At 41.9% G+C, this 27,263-nt stretch overlaps 1 protein-coding gene and 1 pseudogene across 1 annotated transcript; one reads left to right on the plus strand and one right to left on the minus strand.

Annotated features, from left to right (window-relative positions):
* Positions 1 to 19,479, minus strand: part of LOC128576823 (putative homeobox protein NANOG2) — a 41,663-nt pseudogene extending 22,184 nt beyond the window's left edge.
* On the plus strand, positions 18,976 to 26,410 carry MAGED1 (MAGE family member D1). The gene is made up of 13 exons (XM_053578843.1): positions 18,976 to 19,120; positions 19,641 to 19,714; positions 20,466 to 21,167; positions 21,858 to 22,526; positions 22,644 to 22,707; positions 22,904 to 22,983; positions 23,142 to 23,233; positions 23,446 to 23,525; positions 23,617 to 23,659; positions 23,918 to 23,980; positions 24,549 to 24,663; positions 25,616 to 26,001; positions 26,198 to 26,410. The coding sequence occupies exons 2-12, from the start codon at positions 19,670 to 19,672 to the stop codon at positions 25,991 to 25,993; spliced, it is 2,331 nt and encodes a 776-aa protein (XP_053434818.1). The 5' UTR covers positions 18,976 to 19,120; positions 19,641 to 19,669; the 3' UTR covers positions 25,994 to 26,001; positions 26,198 to 26,410.
* The last annotated feature ends 853 nt before the right edge of the window (positions 26,411 to 27,263 follow it).

The raw sequence follows: 27,263 nt of genomic DNA on the forward strand, positions 1-27,263 counted from the left end.
TCCCCTTGAAAAATCACCCAAGGATCCGAACTCCTGGGGGACAGGCCTCCAGACCTCAGTGGGCGGGAGGGGAGCGCCGGGAGGGTTGCCGGCGAAGGATTCCCAAAGTTTTATTCAGTTTTATGCCTGGCAGGAGAATGCCACGGCACCCCAGTGGGGGAGGTAGGTCCAGTTTTTAGAAGGTCTCTCCCATGGAGTGTAGTGGGAGGGCCTTTAATTTCTGCCCGCTTGTTTAATTGTGGGGCTCTTGAGCCGGTCCCATGGGGGAGGGGGACTCCCGTCCGCTTGGTTTTGTATTTTGTACCTTTTGTTTGTGTCCTTGTGATCACAGCTTGCCTCAGTGGTGTTGATGTGCGTTCTTCAACCTTCTGTCTTGGTGAGGCTCAAGTCCACCAGGGTACTTACTAAATTCCTGTCCCTTAACTCTCCTTCTGGACGGGAGCCTCTGTTGAAAGCTGGCTTCAGTCCGCCATCTTGTCTCCCTCCCTCTCCGTTCAAGTTTTATTCCATGATGTTCTGAGAAGATACAAGGAATAATTTCTATTTCTTTAAATTTACTGTGGTTAGACTTGTGACCTAAAATGTGGTCAATTTTGGAGTAAGTTCCGTGGGCTGATGAGAAGTGTGTTTATTCAGTTTTCTTGGGATGAAATGTTCTGTAGATGTCTGCTTAATCTGAATATTGGATAGTTAGGTTTAAATCTAATATTTCTTTGCTCAGCTTCTTGCTGGAGGATCGATCCAACACTGCCAAAGGAGTGTTGAAATCTCCGACGATTATGGAGCTGGAGAAAATCAAGTTGCTCATATCTGTTACAGTTTCTCTTATAAATTGAGGTGCATTCTGGTTGGGCGCATAGATATTAATAATTGAGATCTCATCATATTGAGTCTTACCCTTAACAAATATGAAGTGACCATTCTTGTACTTCCTTACTTTTGTTAGTTTAAAGCTTACTGTATCTGCAAATAAAATTGCAACACCTGCTTTTTTCTGATTACCATTTGTCTGAAATATGGATGACCATCCTTTCACCCTGAGTCTGTATTTGTCTTTTAAGTTAAGAGGTGACTCTTGTATGCAACAAATATCTGCCTTGAGTTTTTGTATGCAGTCAGCTAACATATGCCTCTTTAGAGGACAGTTTAAGCCGTTCACATTAATGGAGAGTATTGATAAGTCTGGTGGAATTTTGGGTATCGAGTTTTTCAAAGATCCAGTGGACATTTTTAATCCTTTCACCATTGTGGAAGTTGGAGTTTGATCCGAAGTTTCTGAGTGAGTTTACTTTTGTGGTATAGGATTGGGTTGGTCGTTGTGGAGGATACATCTGAGAATATCCTGAAGAGCTGGTTTACTTATGGCAAATTTTTTCAACATATGAATGTCATTGAAGTATCTAATTTCTCCATAATAAATGAAACTCAGTTCAGCTGGATACAAGATCCTGGGTTGAATGTTATTTTGCTTCAGGAGGTTAAAAGTCGATGACCAGCCTCTTCTGGCTTGAAAAGTTTCAGCAGAGAGATCTGCAGTTATTCTAAGATTCTTTCCTTTGTACGTAATGGTTTTCTTTCGCCAGGCTGTTTTGAGTATCTTCTCCTTCATATTAACTTTAGTGAAGCTAATTATGATATGCCTGGGGGATGACTTATTGGGGTTGAATCGTGCTGGAGTTCTGAAGCTGTCTGCTATCTGAATTTCAGATTCTCTAGGCATGTCTGGAAAATTTTCTTTCATAATTTCATGCAGAAGGGCCTCTGTGCCCATCCATGCCACTTCATCATTCTCAGAAATTCCAATTATTCGTATATTGATTTTCTTCGAATTGTCCCAGAGTTCTCTGAGAGACTGATCCATTTTTGCTCTCCATTTCTCTTCCTCTTTGAGAGATTGGGAGTGTTCGAAGACTTTATTTTCAATGTCAGAAATCCTTTCTTCTGCTTGCTCCATTCTGTTACTGAGGGATTCTACTGTATTTTTCATATCTTTGAGGGCTGTAAATTCTTGCTTCAGTGTGTCTAAGTCTTTGTTGGTTTTGTCTTTAAATTCGTAAAATTCTTGAGACAACTTTTGAATTTCTCCTCAAATTCGCAATTCCATTTTATTAATCTTGTCTGCAATCCAAATTCTGAATTCAATTTCTAACATCTCAGCCAGTTGTTTATGAATGGGATCTTCAATTACATCTGCCGTATCTTTTCTTGGGGGGGTTGATCTATTCTGGTTATTCATGTTACCAGAGTTTTTCCGCTGATTCTGCCCCATGGTTATTTCACTCCCTTTGATTTTTCCCCTGGGGCTTTATCGAGGGCCTGTACAGTGTTGTGGCCTGATAAACTGGGGACCTGTCTTGTGTGGTGGGGCTAAGTGGCTCTGTCTTGTTTTTAGCTTGTTTCTGTTTGATCCTATTGTAACATTTACTCTGGCTTGAAGTCTCAGCTGTGTGGAAAAACCAGCAATTAAGTCACCCCGCCCGCCCACCTCTGGCACCAATTGCAAAAGGAAAATCAAACCTTCCTACAACCACATACCCAGGTCACCGCCTGAAAAGTCCTCAGTCTCTTAGTTCAGTTCAAAAGGTCCAAATCGATTGTCTCAATTGGCACCTGTCTTGGATGGGAGAGTTCAAGAGGTCTCTGGGAACTGGATCACAGGGGTCTGCTGACTACTCTGATATGGCTTACTCCAGTGCTGCGTGGAGTCAGGAGGAGCCACCTAGCAAGTAGATCAGTCTGGGAAGGTTGATGTCTCCTTCCCCACTTCGCCCCTCCGTCAGACCCAGTCACTGGTATCTCTGCAGATGGCTAACCCAGTTGCCTGTAGTGAACAGATACTCTAGGCGTTTGCACCTGCCTGAATTGCAAGGAAATCTGCCAGACCCCTGCAGTCTGCCGCTATCTAGCAGGAGGAGATGAGGCCTGACATCTTTGAGTGCTTGATGCATGTGGGGGGGTAGTTGTTCACTCAGGCTTAGCCCCGTCCCTGATTGATGTTGCTAACAGAACAGAACAGAACAGAACAGTCAACTTTGTGGGATTCTGTTTCTATTTCTGCTAAAATCGCCTGCAGAAGACCAGCTGTTCTGAGTTCAAACGTCTTTGCTGCTGGAGGTTTGTGTCCAATTACCTCTCTGAGTCGGCCCTGCCCTGGAAGCTTCCTGGGTTTGTGAGCAGCATCAGGCAAATCCGTTGCTCACTGGTGTCCTCCTCTGGTTGCCCAGGGAGACAGGGAGTTTGGGTTCAGAATATCCAGAAGTGAGCCGTTTTGCTGTTAAAGAAAAAACGGCTGTTGATCTGCCTCCAGGAACTGCCGCTCTGGTGTGGGCACCCAGCTGACCCTTTTCTCCTCTGTCTTGTGCCCCAGAGTCAGCACTGATCAACTGCAGTTTATGCTCTGTCCACACCCCTCGAGAGATCTCCCAAGAATCCGGACTCCTGGGGGGCAGTCTCCCAGACCCCCAAGTGAGAGTTGTGGGGAGTGCTGGGAGCTCAGCACTGGAAACGAGGATGCTACAGTTTTACTCAGTTTTATGCCTGGCCGTATTGTTGCCCAAGGAGGGCTGCTGCACCGTGCCGTGGGGAAGTGCCACCAAGGCATGACTCCCCCTCAGCCAAGTGCCCTCTCCTCGCTTGGGTGTCTCAGAGTCAGCGCTGACCAGTCGCAGCTCAGGCACTGTGTACTCCCCTTGAGAAATCACCCAAGGATCCGAACTCCTGGGGGACAGGCCCCTAGACCCTGAGTGAGAGTGGGGGGGAGTGCTGGGAGCTCAGCGGGGAAGCTAGAGTTTCATTCAGTTTTATGCCTGGCCGTATTGTTGCCTGGAGAGGGCTGCTGCACAGCACAGCAGGGAATTATCCCCGAGGCGTGACTCCCCCTTAGCCGGGTGCCCTCTCCTCACTCGCATGCCTCAGAGTCAGCGCTGACCAGTTGCAGCTCAGGGACTGTACACTCCCCTTGATAAATCACCCAAGAGTCCAAACTCCTGGGGGACAGGCCTCCAGACCTCAGTGTGAGTGGGGGGGGGAGTGTTGGGAGTTCAGGGTTGCCGGCAAAGGATATTTAAAGTTTTATACAGCTTCATGCCTGGCAGGAGAATGCCATGGCACCCTAGTAGGGGAGGTAGATCCAGTTTTTAGAAGGTCTCTCCTGTGGAGTGTAGTGGGAAGGCCTTTAATTTCTGCCCGTTTGTTTAATTGTTGGGCTCTTGAGCTGGTCTCATGGGGGAGGGTGATTCCTGTTCACTTGGTGATGGATTTTGTACCTTTTGTTCACATCCTTGTGATCACAGCTTGCTTCAGTGGTGTTGATGTGCGTTCTTCAACCTTCTCTCTTGGTGCAGATCAAATCCACCAGGATACTTACTAAATTTTTGTCCCTTAACTTTCCTTCTGGACGGGAGCCTCTGTGGAAAGCTGGCTTCAGTCTGCCATCTTGTCTCTCCCCTCCACCAGCCAGCCTCTGAACAGGAAGCCGTGCACCTACCGCAGAAGTCCGTCTCAGTGTAGCGACGAGCCCACTGGCCCCAGGGACTGGAGTGAGGAGCAGAGCATGGTGAAGGGCGAAGGGCCCTATATCCTTGTCATTCTGCCTGAAGAAAATCTTCTAACATTTCTTGTAGGGCAGATCTACTACTTTTTTCAGTTTTTGTTTGTCTGAGAAAGTATTTCTCCTTCACTTTCTTTTCTGATTCTCCTTAACTTTTGAAAGATCTTTTTCTATATGTAGAAATCTGGGTTGGTATTTTTTTCTTTTAGCACTTTATAATATTTCACTTTATACTCCTTGCTTGTGTGGTTTCTGACAAAAAGGCTGCTATAATTCTTATCCTTGGTTCGTTACAAGCAAGATATTTGGTATTCTCTAAGTTGCTTGGATTTGCAATTTGGTGTCTGTCATTAATTTTGGAAAATTCTTAGCCATTATTACCTGTTATTTCTTCTGCGCTATTCTCTCTTCTGATGTTCATTTATGCATAATTCTAGATTTTCCTATCCCTCAAGATTTCAGGGTGATGATTTTTCCTGAAATTTCTTTTCTCTGACAGGACAAAAAAAGTAATTGATTTTTAGTTTGTTCAGCTTTTTATACTGCTGTTGGTGCCTCTAGCCTTACATGGATTCTTTGAGGAAGAGAGTGAATCAGTGGGTTCCTGAAAAAAGAGAAACCCTAAGCCCTACTTTCCTGGGATGGAAAGAAATTCCAGATAAGTTTGTTAAGAACTTCAAACAACGTAGCCTTGTATTTCACTTCCTGGGTAAGACTAGAAGAAGACAAGATACAAAATAGAAATATCTGTTTGATGTCTATAGGCATTCTAAACCTTAGGCCTCTTCACATGTTTTCCCTCAGGTTGGGGTATCATGGTGAGTGTATGCGGAACAAAGACAGCCTCACAGAGATTAACGGAGCTCAGCATGATAGGACTAGCAGACTGTTACCCAAATATATGAACTCTGTATGATACTCACAAAGAGAGCAAAGAGAGTCAGACCCAAAGGGGCTTTACAATAAAGAATGAACTCAATAACTTGGACAGAGATAGGTGAACAAATATGAGATAAATACCAGTGTGGATATATGCTACTCAATATATGTTACCTATCCTGATTTTTTGACACTAATTAAGATCCCTAGAATTAGACACATCCCCAAAGTGAAGGGTGAGAGGTACTCCATACTACTGGAGATTAAGTTTCAACCACTTAGTGGAATGGGTACTTGTCATAGAATTTATGTTGAGTTGCAGAGAAAAAAACCTTACATACACACCTAAGTTTGTCAGATAATATCCATACCTGCTGAATAATCCACAGCATAAAGTATGTGGAAAATACTGACTATCCCAAACAAATTTATCTACTGAAAACATGGACTACGTCACTCTTAGTTGAAAACCACAGTAATCTTATCTGAAGTTCAGGGAGATGTGTGAGAAATGACCTCTGGCATTTTAGTGGGTAGCAATATTTTGGTGGGTACTTGGGTATTTGAGGAAAGGAAAGAAGAATGTCTAACATTCAGAATTCTTCTCCACAGAATGAAATTATTGTCATGGGTGAGGTCTGCTTTCACTTTATTTTTTTCTTTTTCCTGTCCCTGTTCCTTTTACTTCCAGCACTTTAGTTATTTCCTCTACTCCTTCCTTTCCCTTTTTCTCCCTTCCCCTCGTTTATCTTCCCTTCCTTTTTATCTACTCCTTAACTCCTTGTCATTTGTGGCTGCTATAACAGAATACCATAGACTGGGTGGATTAAACAATAGAAATTTACTTCTCTCAGTTTTGGAGCCTGGGAAGTCCAAGACCAAGTCACTGGAAGATACAGTGTCTGATGAGGGCCCACTTATTCCTTGTTTGCAGATAGCCATCTTCTCATTGTGTCTTCACAAGATGGAGAACAGACTGAGAGAGGAAGCAAGCTTTCCCCTGTCTCTACTTTACAAGGGCACTAATCTCATGATTAAGGTTCCACACTCACTTACCTCCAAAAAGCTCCATCTCTGAATGCCATCAGATTGTGTATTTAGGCTTCAACATCTAAATTTGGTAGGGACACAAATATTCTATCCATAGCACACCTCTATCTATCCCTGCCTCCCTCTTTCCTACATTCTCTTCTCCCTTCTATATTATTTATTTCCTTATTGTCCTTCCTCTTGCTTTTTCCATTTCAACATAGTATCCATTATTTTTTCCACTCTTATTTTTCCTTATCTTCCTAATCCATTTCCTTCCAACTGCTATTTTGGTTTATCTTTTCTCTTATTCCTATTTTCTTCTTTCTTTCCTTTTCTCTTTCTCTTCATCCCCTCTCTTTCCTATTGACTCTTCTTTCTCCATTTTTCCCTCTCCTTATGCTCCCATCTAACAATAAGATGGTGAAAAAGAAAATAGAATGGAACAAAAATGTTCTTAAAATGATAGAATAAACAGGAATAAGTGATGGATTCGATTAGGGAATAAGGCAGAGAGAGGCATATGAACACTACAAAATAAAATAAGGAGAGAAGGAAACTATTAAATGTAATTTTTAAAACTTAAAGAGAAGTAATAAGCATTCTGATTGGTGAAATGGTAAAGCCCTTTCAGGAAAAAGAACGGGCTGTTACTTATTGAGATTATTACTCAATATCATTCTTGATGTTTTAGCAAATAAGACAACAAAATAAGTGTTATACACATTGTAAGAGAAGTGATCAAATTATTTATTTTCCTTATAGGATGATTATCCATTAGGAAATCACAACAGATTTTTTTTTAAGTCCTAGAATTGAGGATTTCTGCTTCCAGAAGGAAAGGTTAAATGGTATAGATGTATTTTCCCCTATTCATCCCTGCATATACTATATAAACCAAACATAAGAAGACCTTGAAAGTTGAAGAGAAGAAGATATATTCTCTAGGGAATGTGGAGCCCAAGGAACAATATAGAGGTAAGTTCCTGGATTTTCATTTTGCTGCATATATCCCAGAACAGATGCTAGGCAAACTGGAAACACCAAAGCATGCAGACCAAAAAAAAGAAGAAAAAAAGAAAAGAAAAGAAAGGAAAAAAAGAAAAAAGAAAAGAAAACAATCAAAATCTACTTTCTCTCTATCCAAAGAACAGACAGCCTAGCAAGCCAAAAAATAATAATAATAATAATAATTTTAGACAATAACTGCTCTACTCTAGCTTTTAAACACCAGAGGAAAGACTGTGATCTCACCCTTGTCAGCCTGTAATGAGATCTCCAATTCCCTGACAGTCTGGTAGAATGAATGGAGGAATGGGAACAGCCCAGACCCCTTAGTGTCAGTAGAGACCATGTGGGGAGCCTGAAACTCCATCCCTAATGGGTGGTAATGAAGTACTCCTTCCCCTAACCGATGGTATGGTATCAAGAGGAAGCCTAATGAAGAATTAAGATTTGTGTCACCACTTAACAGTAGAAATGACACCCATCCACCACCAGTGTCTCAATGGTGACCATTTGGAGAGAAGTAATTAGGCACTCAAATCTCTTCCAGTCAGAATGGTATTGGTAAAAGCTTAGTATGGAGATGTAACTCTCATTTAGCTCACACTAATAAGGAGCCCTTTTCCCCAGGTATCAGTGTAGACTGGGAGGATGTGGACCTCAACCCACATGTGGTAAAAGAGAAGATTTAAACAAGGTATGCAAAATATCAGGATTCAATTAAAAATCACTTGTCATAGTCACAACTTAAATCAGGAAAGACAATCCACACACAATATCAATAATACACATGCTTGAATCATCTGACAAAAATTTTTAAGTAGTCATCCTAAAAATGTTTCAGTGAGCAATTGAGAACATGCTTAGAACAAATGAAAAATAAAAAGCCTTAGTGAAGAAATGGAAAATCTCAAAAAGAAGATAATTAAGGATATTTAAAAACTGAAAAATCAATAAATGAACTTTTAAAGAGGTAAAACCTCAGTAGATGAGCTCAGTAGCAGAATAAAGATAACAAAAGAATGAATCAGTGAACTTGAAGATAAAACAAGTAGAAATTATCCAATTCGAACAGCAAAAGACAAAATAGACTGAGAAACAAAAGCAAACAGAGGACTATTTTAAAAATGTAAATATGTGTTGTAGTCACAGAAGAGAGGAAAAAAAGGACTGAAAAGTGTTCAGAGAAAGAATGCTGAAAAATTCCTAATTTGAAAAGAAAAAAAGAACAATCCCACAGAACCAAGTATTCAAGAATCTGAGCAAACCCTAAATGAAATACAGTCAAAGACATCATTTTTAAACTTCCTGAAAATTCAAGATATGAAAGAAATCCTGAAAGCCACCAGAGAGAGATGACACTTCACCTATATGAATACCTAAAAGGAATGATAGCTCTCTCATTAGATACCGTGGAGGCTATGACGTTTTTCAAGTGCTGCAAGGAAAGAACTGTCAACCAAGAATTATCCTTCAATAATAAAGAAGAAATCAAGACATTTGCAGGAGGATATCTAAGAGCTTGTCACCAGACTATCTCTGCTACAGTAATAGCTAAAGGAAGTTCTCAAAAAAGAAATGGAGAATTCTGACAGCTGTTAAAAGAAGAATTAACACCATTTCCACACAATATCATTGAGAAAATAAAACAAGAGGAAACAGCTCCCATTAATTTTATGAAATCATTATTGCCCTGATCCCCAAACCAAAGAACAAGAAACTTATGTGATAATATAGATGCAAAAATCTTCAACAGTATATTATCAAATCACATCCCACAATGTAGAAAAGCTGTACACCATGACCAAGTGGAATTTATTCCATGTATAGTTCACTGGTCATAAATCAATTAGTGTAATCTACCATATCAACAGGCTAAAGTGTAAAAGTCATATCACACTGATTGACAGAAAAAGCATTTTAGAAAATGCAGCAACTCATTTATAATGAAAACTGTCTTCAACCCAGTAATAGCAATTTCCTTAATTTTACCAAAGGAAATCTACATTAAACCTTCAGTTAGCATCAAATTAAATGGTGAAAGATATCATCCCAATGAGATATCTTACTATGATTTTGGTTTGTATTTCTGTTATGATTAGTGGGGTTGATTGATTTTTATATACTTGTTGGCTGCTTGTATGTCTTTTGGAAAATGTTTAGTCAATCTTTTGCCCATTTTTAACTGGATTATTCAGAATTTTTTGTTTTGTTTTTGCTATTAAGTTGTTTGAGTTCCTTATATAATTTTGTTATTAATCACATGTCAGTTGAATAGTTAGCAAATAATTTCTCTCAATATGTAGGTCATCTCTTCACTTTGTTGATTGTTTCCTTTTAGCATGGTATGATCCTATTTGTTCATTTTTGTTCCGGTTGCCCGTGCTTTTCAGATTTTACTTAAGAAATCTTTGCCCAGACAAATGCTCTGGAGCATTTCTCCAATATTTTCATCTATTTAGTTTCATAGTATCAGGTCTTAGATTTAAGTATTTAATCCATTATAATTGTAAACTTGTATATGGTAAGAGATAGGTCCAAAAGAAGAGAAATTGTTATGTCATAGAGATACTTACACTCACAACAACCAAGGCATGGAATCAGCCTAAGTGTTCATCAACAGATGAATCTATAAAGAAAATGTGGTATATATACACAATGGAATATTATTTGGCTATGTAGAATTAAATCTTATCATTTGCAACACATATATAGAACTAGAGGACATTATGTTAAAATCTATGCACAGAAAGGTAATGTCACATGTTCACACTCATGTGAGAGCTAAAAGAATTGATCAGATGGAGATAGAGAATAGAATGATTGTTACCAGAGACTGGGAAGGGTAGTGGAGAGATGGTGATAAAGAGGAGTTGGTTAATGAGAACAGAAATACAGTTAGATAGTAGAAATAAAATATAGTTTTCATTAGCACAGTAGGGCAACTAGAGGTAATAATTTTTTATATATTTCGAAATAACTAAAAGACTGTATTTGGAATGTTCCCAACACAAAGAAATGATAAATGTTTGAGGAATGGGTAGATAGGTATCGAAATTACCCCAATTTACCCTCATTACACATTGTATGTGTGTTTCAAAGTATCACATGTATTCCATAAAAATTAAAAATATTAACAATGACAAATATCAGGTCAGAAACTCCTCATCTGCAGCACCTCAGCCACCAAGCTGCTGGAGAGCAGGAGGAGGCGCCACCACACTGCAGCTCCTGGCCCCAATACCACAGGGTCCAGCCTCTGTCCCTGTGGGACTCCCAGCTGCTCCCACCTCCCAGATGGTGCAAGTGGTCTCCGCTGGAGCTGGCCCTGGTGTCAGCCGATTGTTCAGACTCTGCTCACAGTCCAGTTGGTGCACATGTTTTGAGGAGAGTTGCTGGTACCTCTTCCCACCAGGCCCAGAGACCCTGACTCTCTGTCAGCCGTGGGGGTAAGGGGGGCTTCAGACCATGCTTGCTAATAAACATCCAGAATCTCCAAAAAAAAAAAAAAGACAAATATAACCCTGCTTATTTAAAACAAAATATAAAATAATATTGGAAATTCTAGCCCCCTCAGTAAAGATAGGAAAAAAAAAAAAAAACCCTGTATAGATTAGAAAGGAAGAAACAGAACCCAATATTTCCAAATCATACAGTAATGATACTGTATGTAAAAATTCACGAGAGTCTAACAAAAATCCCTTGTAGAGCTAATAAGTGAGTTTAGTAAGGTCACAGGCCATAAGAGCAACATATCAACATCAATTTTATTTCTGTATGCCAGCAATAAACTAGTGGAAACCAAACATAAAAATAGGGGAGGAGGGCGTGGTCAAAAATCTACCTAAGGGTTACAGTGAACACTATCTGGGTGGCGGGCATACCCATACTCCTGACTCAAGCATAACAAAAGTGATCCTTGTAACAAAAATATTTGTACCCAGTAAAATTTTGAAATAATAAAAAGAATGTTAAAAAAATATGATACCATTTACAGTAACTCAAAAAAAAAAAAAAAGAAAGAAAGAAACACATATAAGTTTAACAAATCATGTACAGGATTTCTACTAAAACCTATAAAACTTTAATGAAGAAATTAAAGTACACCAAAAATAACTGAAAGAGATCATATTGATTAAAAGACGGAACATAGAAATATACTAATTATCCCTAAACTGATACACAGGTTTGAGTGTATTTCCTGTCAAAATGTTAGCAAGGTGACTTATAGACAAGATTATCCAAAAACACACTGAAAGACAAAAGAACTAAAAGATAAAATAATTTTGAAAAAGAGGGATAAAATGGAAGAAATCATTCTACCCAATTTTAAGACTGTAATCATACAGTTATAATAGTACAGCATATAGTAATCAATATTGTGGTATGTGTATTGATAGATGAATAGACATAGAACAATGGATTAGAAAACTCAGAAATAGCTTCCAAATATAGTCAACTGATATTTGATGAAGGTTCAAAAACAATTCAATGGATGAATGATCACCACTTAATCGAATTGTGCTGGACTGATTGGCTGTCCACAGCTCAGCCTAAACTTCACACCTCATTCAAAACTTAAAACCAAAGGGATGGCAGGGTTCAATGTAAAAATTTTAAAAACTTTTAAATGGTAATATAAGAAAAAAATATTGAGGTACTAGGGATTGTTGAAGAGTTCTTAGAAATGACACAAAACCAAAAATCCTTAAAAGGAAAAAAGTCCCAGTAAAGGGGACTTCCTCAAAATTCAGAATTTGCTTTTCCAAAAACCTTGTTAAGTGGATGAAAAGGAAAGCTACAAACTGGAAGAAAATATTTTAAAACCATATATCTGACAAAGGACTTGTATATAAAATGTATAAACTATCAGGAGTCAACAATAAAAGAGATAAAATAATCCAATTAAAAATGAGTAAAAGGCATCAAGATATATTTCATCAAAGAGGATATATGGATGGCAAACAAGCACATAAAAAGATGTCAACATCATTAGCCATCAGGAAAAGGCATTAAAATTACAGTGAGGTAATACCACATACCAATTTCTAAAAAATATTGAAAGCAACAGATGCTGACAAGGATTTGGAGAAATTATATCACATATTGCTGGTGGGAATGTAAAATTGTACAACCATTATAGGAATGGTTGGTAGTTTCTTATAAAGCGAATGTGCACCTAATATACAACCCAGAAGTTGCACTTTTGGGCACTTACCCCAGACAAATGTGAACTTAGACTCACATAAAAATTTATATATACATGTTTATAAGCATATTCCTTCATGATAGTCCCAAACTAGAAGTGACCCAGACGTCTTTCATTGTTAACCAGCTGTTGCAGCATATTTATACCATGGAATAGTACTCAGCAATAAAAAGAAACAAATTGCTGGTACATACAGCTTGGATGAATCTCAGGCATTATGCAGAGTATGAAAAAAGCCAGTTTCAAAGTGGGAAATATTGTTTGATTCCATTTTTATAACCTTTTTGAAATGATTAAATTATAGAGATAGCGACCACAGTGGTTGTCAGGGGTTAAGGATGGTAGCAGTGGGAAAGGTGGGTTTAGTATGACTATAATGAAGGGATAATACAAGGGAAATCTTTGTGGTAATGGAATTGTTCTGTGTCTTGATTGCTGTGGTGATTATATGTCCTCCTTGTGTGATAAAGTGACATAGAGCTATACATGTACCAATAACAGTGTTCTGGTTTTGATTTTGTACTGTAGTTACATAGATTAACAACTGGGAGAAGTGGATGAAAGGTACATAGGATGTCTCTATACTATATTTGCAATTTCTCATGTATTTATAGTTATTTCAAAATAAAAAGTTTAAAAATTTTTAAAAGCAGTAGTATTAATAAAATATTACTAAAAGTAGCTGGGCACCAGCTATATTTCAAAATTTGTGCTGTATTAGCTGCCACCACTGAATAGTAGACAGTAAATGCTGGCCCTGCTGCTAATGCTGCCTCTAGAAACTAGATTTTCTTGTGTCTGCTGCTCCCACCACCACAGCTTTGGCAGTGAATTCCATGGTTGCATCTTTGAATTACTCCTTTTAGACAAAGTATTAGAGCTGAGTTGTGTCTGTTCCTACAGGGAAAACTGAGTAAACATGGAGTATTCAAACCTTGCACATTACCACCACCACCCCACCCCCCAAAAATGGTCTTTTGCAAAGAAATGTCTAGCTCTTGACCAGCTCTTAGGAAATAACCTGTAGGCCCTTAGGATATCGAGCTTGATTGGAGTGTCTTCATTTACCTGTGGCCTTGGGGCCACATGATAACAACAATTTGATTTACAGTGGGAGCCTTGGGCCATGTGATATTAGTTTGACCTCTGAGTGGGGTGGAGACTGAATAACTAAAGTCAGCCACACAGGTGATCCATGCCTATCTGACTGACCCCCAATAAAAACACTTGACTTGGGTGAACTTTCCTGGGTGACAATACTTTATACATGAGTTCACACATCGTTGTTGGGAGAGTTGAGCACTGGCCATTCAGCTCCACTGGGAGAGGACAACTGAAGGTTCACACCTGGTCTCTCTTTGACTCTGCAATACCAGGACTGAAAATTAAGCTCTTGAACTCATCCTAGAAAAAGTGCTATATACCTCATTGCTGCTGAATATCACTACAGTCACCTTCAAAGTACTCCCCTTGGGAAGCTATGCACCAATGCCAGCATCTAGTCCACCCCTCAAAGCAATTTTGGAAACTTTTTCTGGAATGGCCATCAAGAGCTGTCATATTACTCTTGATTTCCTGAATGCCATCAAAATGTCTTCCTTTTAATATTTTCTTTATCTTTGGGTAAAGAAAAATGTCACTGGAGACCAGATCAGGTGATTAGGGAGGGTGTTCCAATACAGTTATTTGTTTACTGGCTAAAACTCCCTGAAAGACAGTACTGTGTGAACTGGTACATTGCCATGATGCAAGAGCCATGAGTTGTTGACCAAGATTTTCGCTTAAGATTTTCCTGTTTTTTCTATTGATGTTTACTTGTTCTGCTACGCTTCTCACAGCTGATAATTTGGGCACATAATTCAATAAATTTTTGCAATGTTTTCGTCACTTCTGCTTGATATTGTCTGCCCTGGCCTCTCTTCATCAATGATGCTTTCTTTCTCCCTGAAAAAACATTTACTTCATTTGTACACTGCCATTTTCTTCATGGAATTATCTCCATACATTTGGACTAACACGTCCCTGATTTCGCTTCCATTCTAGCCAAGTTTAACAAGAAAGTTAACGTTTGTTCATTGCTCTACTTCAAGCTCCGATATTCTTGTGAGACACACAAAAACATAACAATAATGAATGCCACTCAAAAAAACACTGCATGTTGATATGAACACAACTGTGAGATACTGATATACTAAGGTTATGAAAACTATACCTGTTATGAAACCTTACCTTACAAACCTGTTGTTTATACAGTGCTGCCAATGTAAGCACATGGTGGCAAGTTTGGGAAATTGTCAGACCTCATATGTACATTTTATTTTTGCTGATTTTACTCTGTATTATTTTACTGTAATAAACCATAGCCACAACACCTTTACTGAGATCTATGAGTCGTTTTAGAAAATTATTAAATATGAGGGAGTGGTCTTTAGGAGTTTGCCACACTGGTAAATCCTAGATTACATTCTCTCTCCTTTTTTTTTTTTTTTTTTTTTTTTTTTGTGAGACAGTCTCACTCTGTCGCCCTCGGTAGAGTGCCATGGCGTCACACCTCACAGCAACCTCCAACTCTTGGGCTTAAGTGATTCTCTTGCCTCAGCCTCCCGAGTAGCTGGGACTACAGGCATCCACCACAATGCCTGGCTACTTTTCGTTGTAGTTGCCACTGCTGTTTTAGCTGGCCGGGGCAGAGTTCGAACCCGCCACCTCGGTATATGGGGCCGGCGCTCTACCCACTGAGCCACAGGCGCCGCCCACTAGATTACATTCTCTTAGCTGCCAAGGGGATGTGAAGAAGTTAGTATCTGGCTTTTGTGGTTTTTGCAGTTGGAATTCTTAAGTAATACAGAGTTTATCCATTGTATTACCTTTCTAAAATGTGAAAAACATTTTTAAAATACATCCAGCCTAAGCATTTTCAGTAAGGATCTGTAGGACAATGTAAAGAACTAAAAATAAGACAAAGATAGACAACCCAAATGACAAACATGTAAGACTCCCACAAGCACTTTACAGAAGAATTCTAATATATTCATTAATATATGAAAATGTGCTCCATCACATTACTTTCTGAAATATAAATCAAAACCACAAGGAAATATCAATAAATACACGAATACCAGATTGGGAAAAAATTAGAAAAGTCTTACAATATACCAAGCACTGTGGAGTTTGTTAATTTTATTCCTAGGCATCTGATCTTACAGAGATAAAAAAATTAAGCCTTAATGTATAGAGATATATTAATATATACAAGCATTTTTATTGAAATATTGCTGTGTGTGCCACCCCTGTAAGAAAAAAAAAAATCCCTGAAACTAAAATGAATGTCCATCTATAGAAGAATGGTTGAATACTTTGTGATATATTCCTATCATGGAATATTAGGCAGTCTTTTAAAAAGTTAATCAGAGGTGGTTTGCCAAGATATATCAGATGCATAAAAGTTTATATGACTTTAATTTTTGTAAAAATCAAAAGACATGACTTTTTGAGCATGGAAGGATATAAAAGTGGTGTTACAAATACATGTCTGGAAGGTGAAGGCAAAAGTGAAAGGAAGGAGTGGAAAGCAGTAAGGAAAATAATTTAAAGTATTTGTGGTATGTATATAATCTCGCGTAAGAATATATATATACATGTATAAAATGATATATGAAAAGGTAGTATCAAAGCTCCAGTGACACAATTGGTTAGTGGGTGGTACTTATGTGAAAAAGTAGCATCAAAATCTTATCAATTGCTGGGTAGGAAGGCTCATGCTTGTAATCCTCACATTTTGGGAAACCGCGGCAGGAGGATTGCTTGAGCTCAAGAGTTGGAGACCTACCTGATCAAGACCCTGTCTCTACTAAAAATACAAAAATTAGCTAGGCGTCATTGGGCATGCCTGTATTCCCAGTTACTGGGGAGGCTGAGGCAGGAGGATCGCTTGAGCCCAGGAGTATAAAGTTGCAATGAGCTATAATGATGGCACTGCACTCTACCCAGGGTGACACAGCGAGACTCTATCAAAAAATTTTTTAAATACTATCCATTATCTCAATGTGGTAAGATTTAGAATGTTGACTTAATTTCTAAAATATTTAAGCAATGTTTGAAATTTTAATGATGGATATGCATTATGGGTATAATAAGGAAACATAAGTGGAGTTATCACAGGAAAGAAAAATACCAGGTTTCTTGCTTTAGCAATGGAGTTGTTGGGGGGGGGGAGATAGTATGATTCATACACTCATTTAACAAGTACTCACTGAGTATATAGAAATAGGCCAGGTATGGTTTTAGGTGCTGTAAATGCAATGAATAAAACAAACAAAATTGCATCTCCTTATGAAGCCTACATTCTAATGGGGAGAGAAGGATGAGGAAAAACACAGTTTTGGTAGGAAGGAGTCTATATATGAAGGAGTCAGCTTCTGGCCTGTTAACTTTGAGGATACTGAGAGAGATCCAATTGGAGAAGTGAGGTAGGCAGTTGAATTACAGGTCTAGAATTCACAGGCCAAAGTCAGAACTAGAGATACAAATACAGAAACAACATATAAATTGGTGGTGTTTTAGACCTCCTTTCCTGAGTCTAATCACGTTGCACTGCAGACATTTTACAGTCGAACTGCTCAAGAAAAACAGGCAGCTGACAGGGGAGGTTGCTATGCAACAGATGAGGAAAGTCAACCAGCCAGGCAGAACTGATGTTGGTCCTTGGGGACCAAATACTGCAGTCCTTCCTAGCACTAGCATCCTTTCATTTGCAGGTTTCTGGCAAGGGGCTGATGCCAGAACAAATGTGAAATGAATAAAGATCTGCCCGGAATTTGGGGCAAGAATCAGTTTAATTAGAGTCACCATACATCTGTATATAATTTTCTGCCTTTTTTAGTTCCTCCAGTGATCCTGGAAGTAGAGTGGTATGTGTGTCTGTGGTAGGACCCACTTACTGTGCATTCCACTTTGCATATTGAGAAACCAGGCTCAGAGAAGGTGAGTGACTCGAGCAGGTTCACACAGCTAGGGACTGACAGGCACTCCACCCTTGGAATTCTGAAGCCCTGCCCAGTTTCAGGCCACAGCTGTCCCAGGCCCTGGAGTGAACCAGCTTGTCAAGGCTCAGGCACACAGGTGCCTGATTGTCCTGACCACTCCAGTGGGCACTAAGAAGGCCTCAGGGGCAGCATGATTGTGTCACTCACAGGGAAGAGATCTCATAGTTGAAGCAGAGAGTGGACTCCAAGAAGTAATTCCCACACTGGAATGGACCCACACAGAGCAGGCAGGAGGTTGGTTGGGACCTCTGTGTCCTCCTGAGTGCAGAACATGTGCTTCCTAGTTCTAGGAGCTAGCCCTCTTAGAACACAAATCTTCCTTGTTTGGGACAGATATGGGGGTAGGGGAGTCTGTAGCCCAAATGAAGGAAAGTGGATGGTGCCTTGGACCTCACACCAGCACTAGCAGAATGTGGGCTTTGGAGTCAGGAAGAAAGACCCAGGCTCAAATTTTGCACTTTCTGTTAACTGGCTTTATGGCCTAGTTCATGCAATATGTCTGTACCTCAGTGTCCTGATAAGTAAAATAGAGTGCTGACATCAACCTCCCAGGGCTTTTATAGGAGACAGGCAAACTCCAGAACAGATCCTGCTGTAATGTACGTGCCATGCTCTCCCCCCCACAGCCCCCAAACACACATACAAAATGAGTCTATGGCTGGAGCTGCAAAGAGAACGGGGAAGAAGCAAATCTTCTGAGTCTGGAATCTAGTGAGGGGGAGGGAATCAGGTAGAGTCAAGTGGCAGGCACAGACTTAATTACTATTACCAATAGCGTATCCTCTCTGGCCATTCCCTTTTCTGGATGCCAAAGTAGATGAGCTCTTAGCCACCCAGTACTTGCTGCAGTTAGAAACCCCACACAGAGACCTCCTCAATAGTGACCCTAAGCGGTGCTGAGCAAGGGGGTGGCGATGATGCCTGCCGACCTGACAGGAAGGACTTGAACAGGGGAAAAAGAGAATAGAGACGCATTGCGGAAAAGGTAGGGGGCCGGCGTGTGGGGCAAGGGGTGGGACCAAGAGACACAGCACATCATTTGGAGGAGGGGGTGTAGAACAAGGGGCGGGATGGCTGTATATCGTCGACCTGGTTGGTGGTGGGGAGATGTGTTGGCGAAGGGGCGGGACCGCCTCCTAGCGCACATGCGCATCACAGCTTCCAGGACGAAGCTTTTGTTGGGAAAGTAGGCGGGCTTTTCATTGTTTGCGCATGCGCACGGACGTCCGGAGGCGGTGGGAGGTATATTAGGTGAAGAGGCGGGGTCGCCTAAGCTGCCGCGCTGGCATTTTCTCCTGGACTAGGAGAGAGTTCGGTTGCTGAGAGTCCAGCACAGCAATCCTGATCCTCTGAGTCGTGGAGAAGTGAGGCAACGAGGGGGTTGGGGTTGGGGCCTGAGGCAAGGTGAGAATTAGCCCCCAGACAGGGATCTACCCCCTGGTGCGGGCCTCCAATTTTTTTTTATCCTGATCCTTTTACCCTGGATTCTGAATCCCCTTCCACTCCCCTTTACATCCCCCTCCTGATCCTTCCTGATTCAGAAACCCTGTCCGATCCCTTTTATCGTTTGAAATCCTCACAGATTTGTTGACCGCGATCTGTGTACTGTTATACAATTGTTGCTGATTCAAACTCTCCTTGCACCTCCTCAAACGCGAATCCCAACCCAACCCTCCCTCCAGTTCAGAACTCTCATCTGCCCCCCGAACCCCTAATTTGAAGCTTCTTCCTGTCAGTAGCTCCTCTTGATTCGAAACCGCCATTTAGACGCCCATTCGTTTTCCCGCTCGGATCGAGCCATTCCCCCTCACATTCAGCACCTCATCCGCCCCCACAATCAAACCACACACATCTCCCTCCCAGTTCAACCCTTCATGTTTTCCCTCTGTGGTATAACGCCCAGCCCCTCTCTCACAACCCCCAGGCTCTGCTCTTGCCAGAGGGACAGGAGCCATGGCTCAGAAAATGGACTGTGGTGCCGGCCTCCTCAGCTTCCAGGTGAGATCTCCACTCCCCACCCCCACCATTTCCCCAGCCGACAGTTTTTCCCCACTCTCCCAAGCCCCTTCGGTCTTCCAAATGACTGAATCTTATTTTGTCCTTTTTAGTGTCTAGACTCCATCGTCTTTCGAATTCTCATCGTTTATTGAGGGGGGGAGGGGCGTCCCTTTTCAGCCCTCAGTCCCTGCTCAGAGAGAGGGGAGACCCTGTTAGTAGTCAGGGCAATCTGCCCAGAGAATGCGGGTTGGGTATGGAACCATTTTTTTCCATAGTCCTGACGCTTGCAGAGCAGTCTATTGCCTCCTCCCCCAACCTCCCGCCTCCTCCCCCAACCTCCCGCCTCCACCCTCCCTCTCTCCTGCTTTCCCCACCGGGTGTAACTCCCCTTACTCTCCTCAACTCCTGAATGCAGAGCGCCCTGAGTGCCCTTAGCTGTTACCACAAGCCTCCCCACTCTGCTCTAACTCCACTTCTCCTTCAGTCCCACCCCCTTTCTGTTCCAGCCCACTCCTCACACCGCTCCACCCCTCATTTTGACTCTGCTCCACTCCACCCCTACCACTTGTTTTGTACCCTTTGAGCCTCTCTTCACCCTGGAGGGTCCCCTAGATCTCTACCTCAGTCTTTTCTGGTTTTGCATCAGCGACCTCCCGCAGCAGGGGAAGCTCCCCTGCTACACTGCTCCCTCTCCTCTTCTGCTCCCACTTCAAAGGCTCAGAGATTTAATATATTCCCCCTGTATTTGCAGGCGGAGGCCTCTGTAGAAGACAGCACCTTGCTTATGCAGACCTTGATGGAGGCCATCCAGATCTCAGAGGCTCCACCTACTAACCAGGCCACAGCAGCTGCCAGCGGGCAGAATGCTAGTCCCCAGAGTTCACAGCCCCCAACTGCCAATGAGATGGCTGACATTCAGGTTTCAGCAGCTGCTGCTAGGCCTAAGATAGCCCTTAAAGCGCAGAATCCCACCACAAAAGACCCTAATGGTGTCTATGATTTCTCTCAGGCTTATAATATGAAGGAGATGACTAACACCCAGCCCAAGAATGCCACCCCAAAGGGCCCAAATGCTGCCTATGATTTTTCCCAGGCAGCAACTACTGGTGAATTAACTAACAAGTCTGAGATGGCCTTTAAGGCCCAGAATGCCACTGCTAAGGTGGGCCCAAATGCCACTTACAATTTCTCTCAGTCTCTCAATGGCAATGAGATGGCCAACAACCTGCCTAAGGCAGCCTTCAAGGCTTGGAATGATACCACTAAGGCCCAAGTAGCTGACCCTCAGACCCAAAATGTATTTCAGGCCAAAATGGCCACTTCCCAGGCTAACATAGAGTCAGACCCAGGTATCTCCGAACCTGATGGTGCAGCTGCACAGACATCAGCAGATGGTTCCCAGGCTCAGAATCTGGAGACCCGGACTATAATTCGAGGAAAGAGGACGCGTAAGGTGAGATCCCTACTGGCTTCACTTTGCTTTGGGTTCTCTCCTTTCTTCTTTAAGGTTGTTTGTTTGTTCTAAACGAAACTATGTGTGTGTATATATATATGTATATATATATATTATATATATATATATATATTCTGCATTCACTTAGTCTGTAGGGGATGTTGAGGAGAATGTTTATTCCTGTCCTCTGAGTGTCCACAGACTAATGGGGAAACAATGCATGGACACAAATAATATATGCAATTTATATGTAATCAAGTTTACATTTTAATAGTAGCCACAATTTGTTAGGTCTTGAGCTAGACATATTTACACAGGTTATCATTAAACCTCAAAGGTACCTCTTATCAGCTAGGGATCATAATCCCACTTTTATAGAGAAGGAAACTGAGTCCCAGAGAGGTGAAGTGACTTGAATGATTTGTTCAGGGTGATACAAGCAGAGCCAGTGGTGAACATAGGAAGAGGAAAAGCCTCAGTCCCCATCCTTGGGTTGCTCCTGGCCTGGTTCAGAGATGAAACTCCTGCCTGGAAGACAGTGAAAGACAAGCCCAGGACTCAGGGTGACGAGTGGCTAGTGGGTCAGGCTGTCACTACAGGTGAGGGCTTAGAGGGACTTCTTGGAGTAGATAGGGTAAAGGCACAGAGCTAACTGGTGACCCCAGGCTTTTCTTCTCTTTGATGATGCAGATTAATAACTTGAATGTGGAAGAGAATAGCAGTGGGGATCAGAGACGGGCCCCACTGGCTGCGGGAACCTGGAGGTCTGCACCAGTTCCAGTGACCACTCAAAATCCACCTGGCCCACCCCCCAATGTGCTCTGGCAGACCCCACTGGTTTGGCAGAACCCCTCAGGCTGGCAAAACCAGACAACTAGGCAGACCCCACCGGCACGCCAGAGCCCCCCAGCTAGGCAGACCCCACCAACCTGGCAGAACCCAGTCACTTGGCAGAACCCAGTGATCTGGCCAAATCCAGTAATCTGGCAGAACCCAGTGATCTGGCCGAACCCCATTGTCTGGCCTGGTCCAGTTATCTGGCCAAACCCACTGGCCTGGCAGAATCCACCTGGATGGCAGACCCCATCTGGTTGGCAGACTCCACCGGGCTGGCAGGGTCCCCCAGATTGGCAAGGCCCTCCTGACTGGCCATTGCCACCTGACTGGCCGCTGCCACCTGATTGGCCACTTCCCACTGACTGGCCACTCCCACCTGACTGGATACCTGCTGACTGGCCCATTCCACCTGACTGGCAGAACCTGCGCCCCTCGCCTAATCTGCGTCCCTCTCCCAACTCGCGTGCCTCACAGAACCTGGGTGCTGCACAACCCCGAGATGTGGCCCTTCTTCAGGAAAGAGTAAGCTATAATTTCCTAATCACTTTACCCCATCTTGTTCTTTTGTCATCCTTCTGTCTATAATTCAACCAAGTTTTTTCCAAATATAACTTTAATCATTTCCTTTTTCCCTTCCAGGCAAATAAGTTGGTCAAGTACTTGATGCTTAAAGACTATACAAAGGTGCCCATCAAGCGCTCAGGTAGGCATCCCAGTGACTTCCCCATGACCTTCTGCCCTGTCCCTTACCCATGCTCTATGGGCATCCCTTTGCTTATATGTTCCTTCCTCTTCTATTCCCTCCCTACTATGGCTGGGTCTTTCTTTTTTATTCCTGAGGACCCTGACTCTGCTACTCTGTGCCCCCCTTTCAGTTCAGGTGTCCCTCTCTCCTACAGAAATGCTGAGAGATATCATCCGTGAATACACTGATGTTTATCCAGAAATCATTGAACGTGCATGCTTTGTCCTAGAGAAGGTAAGAGGGCAGCCCTGGGGAATAGGAATGATTGGGAAAGTCTTGATTTTTATGGGGTTTCTACTGGGAGTTTAGGACAAGTCTTACAGAGAGGTGAGTGACTACGGGCAGCTTATGCTAGATTTTGTAATCACAGTCTTTTTTTCTTGCCCCTGTAGAAATTTGGGATTCAGCTGAAAGAAATAGACAAGGAAGAACACCTGTACATTCTCATCAGTACCCCCGAATCCCTGGCTGGCATACTGGGAACGTAAGATGGGAAAGGAGGTGGAATGTGTCCTCTTTTCAGTGGTGCTTTTTTCTGGGAGTTTCAAGTAGTTCAGAGTCCAGGATCCAGGTCATGGGCAGTGCTGGGGTCTAATTCTTCCCTAGCTTATGAATATTAGGGAGGCTAGATGGGTAAGCTGGCTGAGGTCTCATGCAAATGGCTGCTAAAAATACATTCTTTTTGTGCTTATATAGGACCAAAGACACACCCAAGCTGGGTCTCCTCTTGGTGATTCTGGGTGTCATCTTTATGAACGGCAACCGAGCCAGTGAGGGTGAGTGGCTAGACCTGTAGCTGGGGGTTGGCTGCAGCCTGGTTTCCATGCTCATTTTCCATCCCTTGTCTCCTCTTGCCTCCCAATACAGCTGTTCTTTGGGAGGCACTACGCAAGATGGGACTGCGTCCTGGGTATGATTGGGCTCTCTCATCTCTTGCCTGTTTGTATCATCCTTTGGCAACAGAGGATGGTCACAGGATTGCATTAACATGGTGGTCTGAGGGGTTTAGTTTGGGGAGGTTCAGAGCCCAAGGATGTGACCTGGGTGGATGGCTAAACAGTCTTGATCCCTCTGTCTCTTTTTCTCATCTCTGACCTCTGTGCCTGAAAATTCTTTTCTTTGGGCAAAGTCATAGTGTCTGATTATGGCTTCCTTTTTTTATTATTAGGGTGAGACATCCCCTCCTTGGAGATCTGAGGAAACTTCTCACATATGAGTTTGTAAAGCAGAAGTAAGTGATGCCTCAGGGGTTTTTATTGGTCCTCATGATTTTTCTAGTATGCTAGTTAGCCTCAGAAAGCCCTTTGAGCCCGAGCTCATTTCTTACTCTATGCCTGTACATACATACACAGAAGCACACATATACTCAGGAGAATGTATGGGCATATACATTACTCTCATGATTGAATTTTTCTGCAATGTAGTTGAATTGCCCCACAGCTGTGTGAGGCTCAGGCTTGTGCCCTGCAGCATAAGCATCACAGTGGGTCTATCTGTGGCTCATTGGCAAGATTAGAAGAGCCTGGAGCTACAGCAGGCAGAAAGGGTAAGATGATCCTTTCTGTGACTCTACAGAAGCCTCCCCTGCAGCTTTAAGTGATTGCTTAAGTACAGAAGCAGTGACAGGCATAGGAATTCCAAGCTTGATGATTAAAGGGTAAAACCCTGATTGTATTTAGGAATGAGCCTGAGGAGGAGTTGCTACCTGAAATATGATGTTTCAAAACCTAGGATTATTTTGCCTTAGTAGACTATCATTTTGCCTGAGTTGATAGACAAAAAGACTTTTGCTCTTTCAGATACCTGGACTACAGACGAGTGCCCAACAGCAACCCTCCTGAGTATGAGTTCCTCTGGGGCCTCCGTTCCTACCATGAGACTAGTAAGATGAAAGTGCTGAGATTCATTGCAGAGGTAATGGAACTGCTCCAGAATTGTTAGGTCAAAGGATGAGGTGTTATTGGCTTGGAAAGGTACAGAGCAGGAATGAGATCTTCGGTATGGCATGTGGTAGATACAATATTACGGTGGTATTTGTTGTTGTCACTATAATGTAACCTTAATGTGTATTAGGTGCTTAATATTTATTTAATAATAATATGGGTTTGTTGATTTTTTTCAGGTTTTTAAATATTTTTATTTTTTCCAAGTTTTTTTAATGTATAATTGGCAAATAAACGTTGTATATATTTATGGTTGTGCAGTGTGATTTTTAAGGGTCTTTGTTTTTTCATTCATTTATTTTTCATTCAATAATAAAAATTATATTATGGGATACAATGATGTTTTGATTATATATGTATTTTAGAATGATTAAATCAAGTTAATTACCCACTACTTCATACATGCATTATTTTTGATGGTCATAACATTTAAATATCTTATATTAGCAATTTTCAAATGTTATTATTTGACATTATTATTATTTGACAAACATTATTAACTATAGTTATCATGTTGTACAATAGATCTCCAGAACTTATCCTATCTAACTGAACCTTTGTACCCTCTAGCCAAATATCTTCCCATTCTCCTCCACCACAACCCCTGGCAACCACTGTTCTACTCTCTACTTCTATAACTTTGACTTTTTAAGATCCCACATATAAGTGAGCTCATGCAGTTTTTTTTCTTTCTGTGTCTGGCTTATTTCACACAGCACAATGTGAGATTTATCCTGCTTTATCCATATCATTGAAAATGGTAGAGTTTCCGTCTTTTTAAGGCTGAATAGTATCCCATTTTGTGTATGTATACTATATATATATCACATGTCCTTTATTCTTCCATTGATGAACACTTAAGTTGATAGCATATCTTGACTATTGTAAATAGGTTTTCTTTTGTTTTCTATTCCTCATCTAAGGTTCAGAAGAGAGACCCTCGTGACTGGACTGCACAGTTCATGGAGGCTGCAGATGAGGCCTTGGATGCTCTGGATGCTGCTGCAGCTGAGGCTGAAGCACGGGCTGAAGCAAGAACTCGCATGGGAATTGGAGATGAGGCTGTGTCTGGGCCTTGGAGCTGGGATGACATTGAGTTTGAGCTGCTGACCTGGGATGAAGAAGGAGATTTTGGAGATCCCTGGTCCAGAATCCCATTTACCTTCTGGGCCAGATACCACCAGAGTGCCCGCTCTAGATTTCCTCAGACCTTTGCCGGTCCTATTATCAGCCCTGGTGGTACAGCCGGTGCCAACTTTGCTGCCAACTTTGGTGCCATTGGTTTCTTCTGGGTGGAGTGAGATATCGGGTAGGTATTGGATTGGACATGAAGTGTCTTTGGGTAATATAGAGTCCATGGGGTGGTATTTATCTGCATGAGTCAAGACTCATAGGAAACACATGGTGAGGAGATGAGGGAAGCATAGGGAAACACTGGTATTTATATTCCTTGATATTTGATAACACATCATTGATTTTTTACTTTTTCTTTATTATGTTCACAGAAATTGCTAATCAATTGCAGTACAGTTTCTCCTGAGTGAGGCTGAAGCCTCAGAGATTCCTTCTAAACCCAGCTATCTAGAGAGCCACATCCTGTTGACTGAAAGTGGCATGCAAGATAAATTTATTTGCTGTTCCCTGTCTGTTGCTTTCTTTTTTCCTCGTATGCTGTTAAGTTTTGGTATCAGAAATAAACGTTGAAATTGCAAAGTGAATTAGATGTGTTCCCTTTTTTCCCTCTGTATTTGGGGAGAGATCAACAGGGCCTCAGCTCTAGTGTGAAAAGTATATCAGGTTTCAATGGGTAGAAATGTGGGTAGATCCAGCTACTGGACTGAGAAACTGCTGTTATCCCACCCTGAGGGCAGGGTCTGCTAAGACCTGTGGATCTGACAGCAATGACTGAAGAAATATTAATTTAGAAATGATGAGAAAGAGACAAGAGACACAGAATAGAATTTTCAAAGATGGGAACACAGGGGACCACCACCTGTTTGTGGGGTTCTGACTATGACCCCGAGTGTCAGTTCCACTCAGCTTTTAAGGAAAGCTATTTGCTCGTTAACCCAAAAGGTAAGCTGAGGAAGGAAACAAAGGTGCCAGAAGCTTCTCTGAGTGTGCATATCAGTTCCTATTGTTTCTATAATCATTAATATTAAGGGTCTGAGCAGCCTTGGGAAATATGAAACCTGAGCCTTGTGTGGGGGCAGCCTCTTGTCTGTGGTCACACATAGATTCTTAGGTGAATGTTAATCCCACTAATTCACTGTGTAGTAAAACGCCACTGGCGTCAATCTCCTCTGAAGAATCAGTGGGAGAGAGGAATTTTCCTCTCATCATCACCACAGAGCGTCTTCTCCAATAAGGAATGTAAGTTTATACTCGGGAGGCTGAGGCAAGATAATCGCCTGAGTCCAGAAGTTGGAGGTTGCTGTGAGCAGTGTGACACCACGGAGGGCAATAAAGTGAGACTCTGTCTCTACAAGAAAAAAAAAGGAATGTAAGTTCTCCTACCTATATTTTGGGGTTAAGCTGTTCCCTTGATGGCTGCCCCAGCCAAATACAGAT

Source organism: Nycticebus coucang, chromosome X (genome assembly GCF_027406575.1).
Source record: "Nycticebus coucang isolate mNycCou1 chromosome X, mNycCou1.pri, whole genome shotgun sequence".
Lineage (NCBI taxonomy): Eukaryota > Metazoa > Chordata > Mammalia > Primates > Lorisidae > Nycticebus > Nycticebus coucang.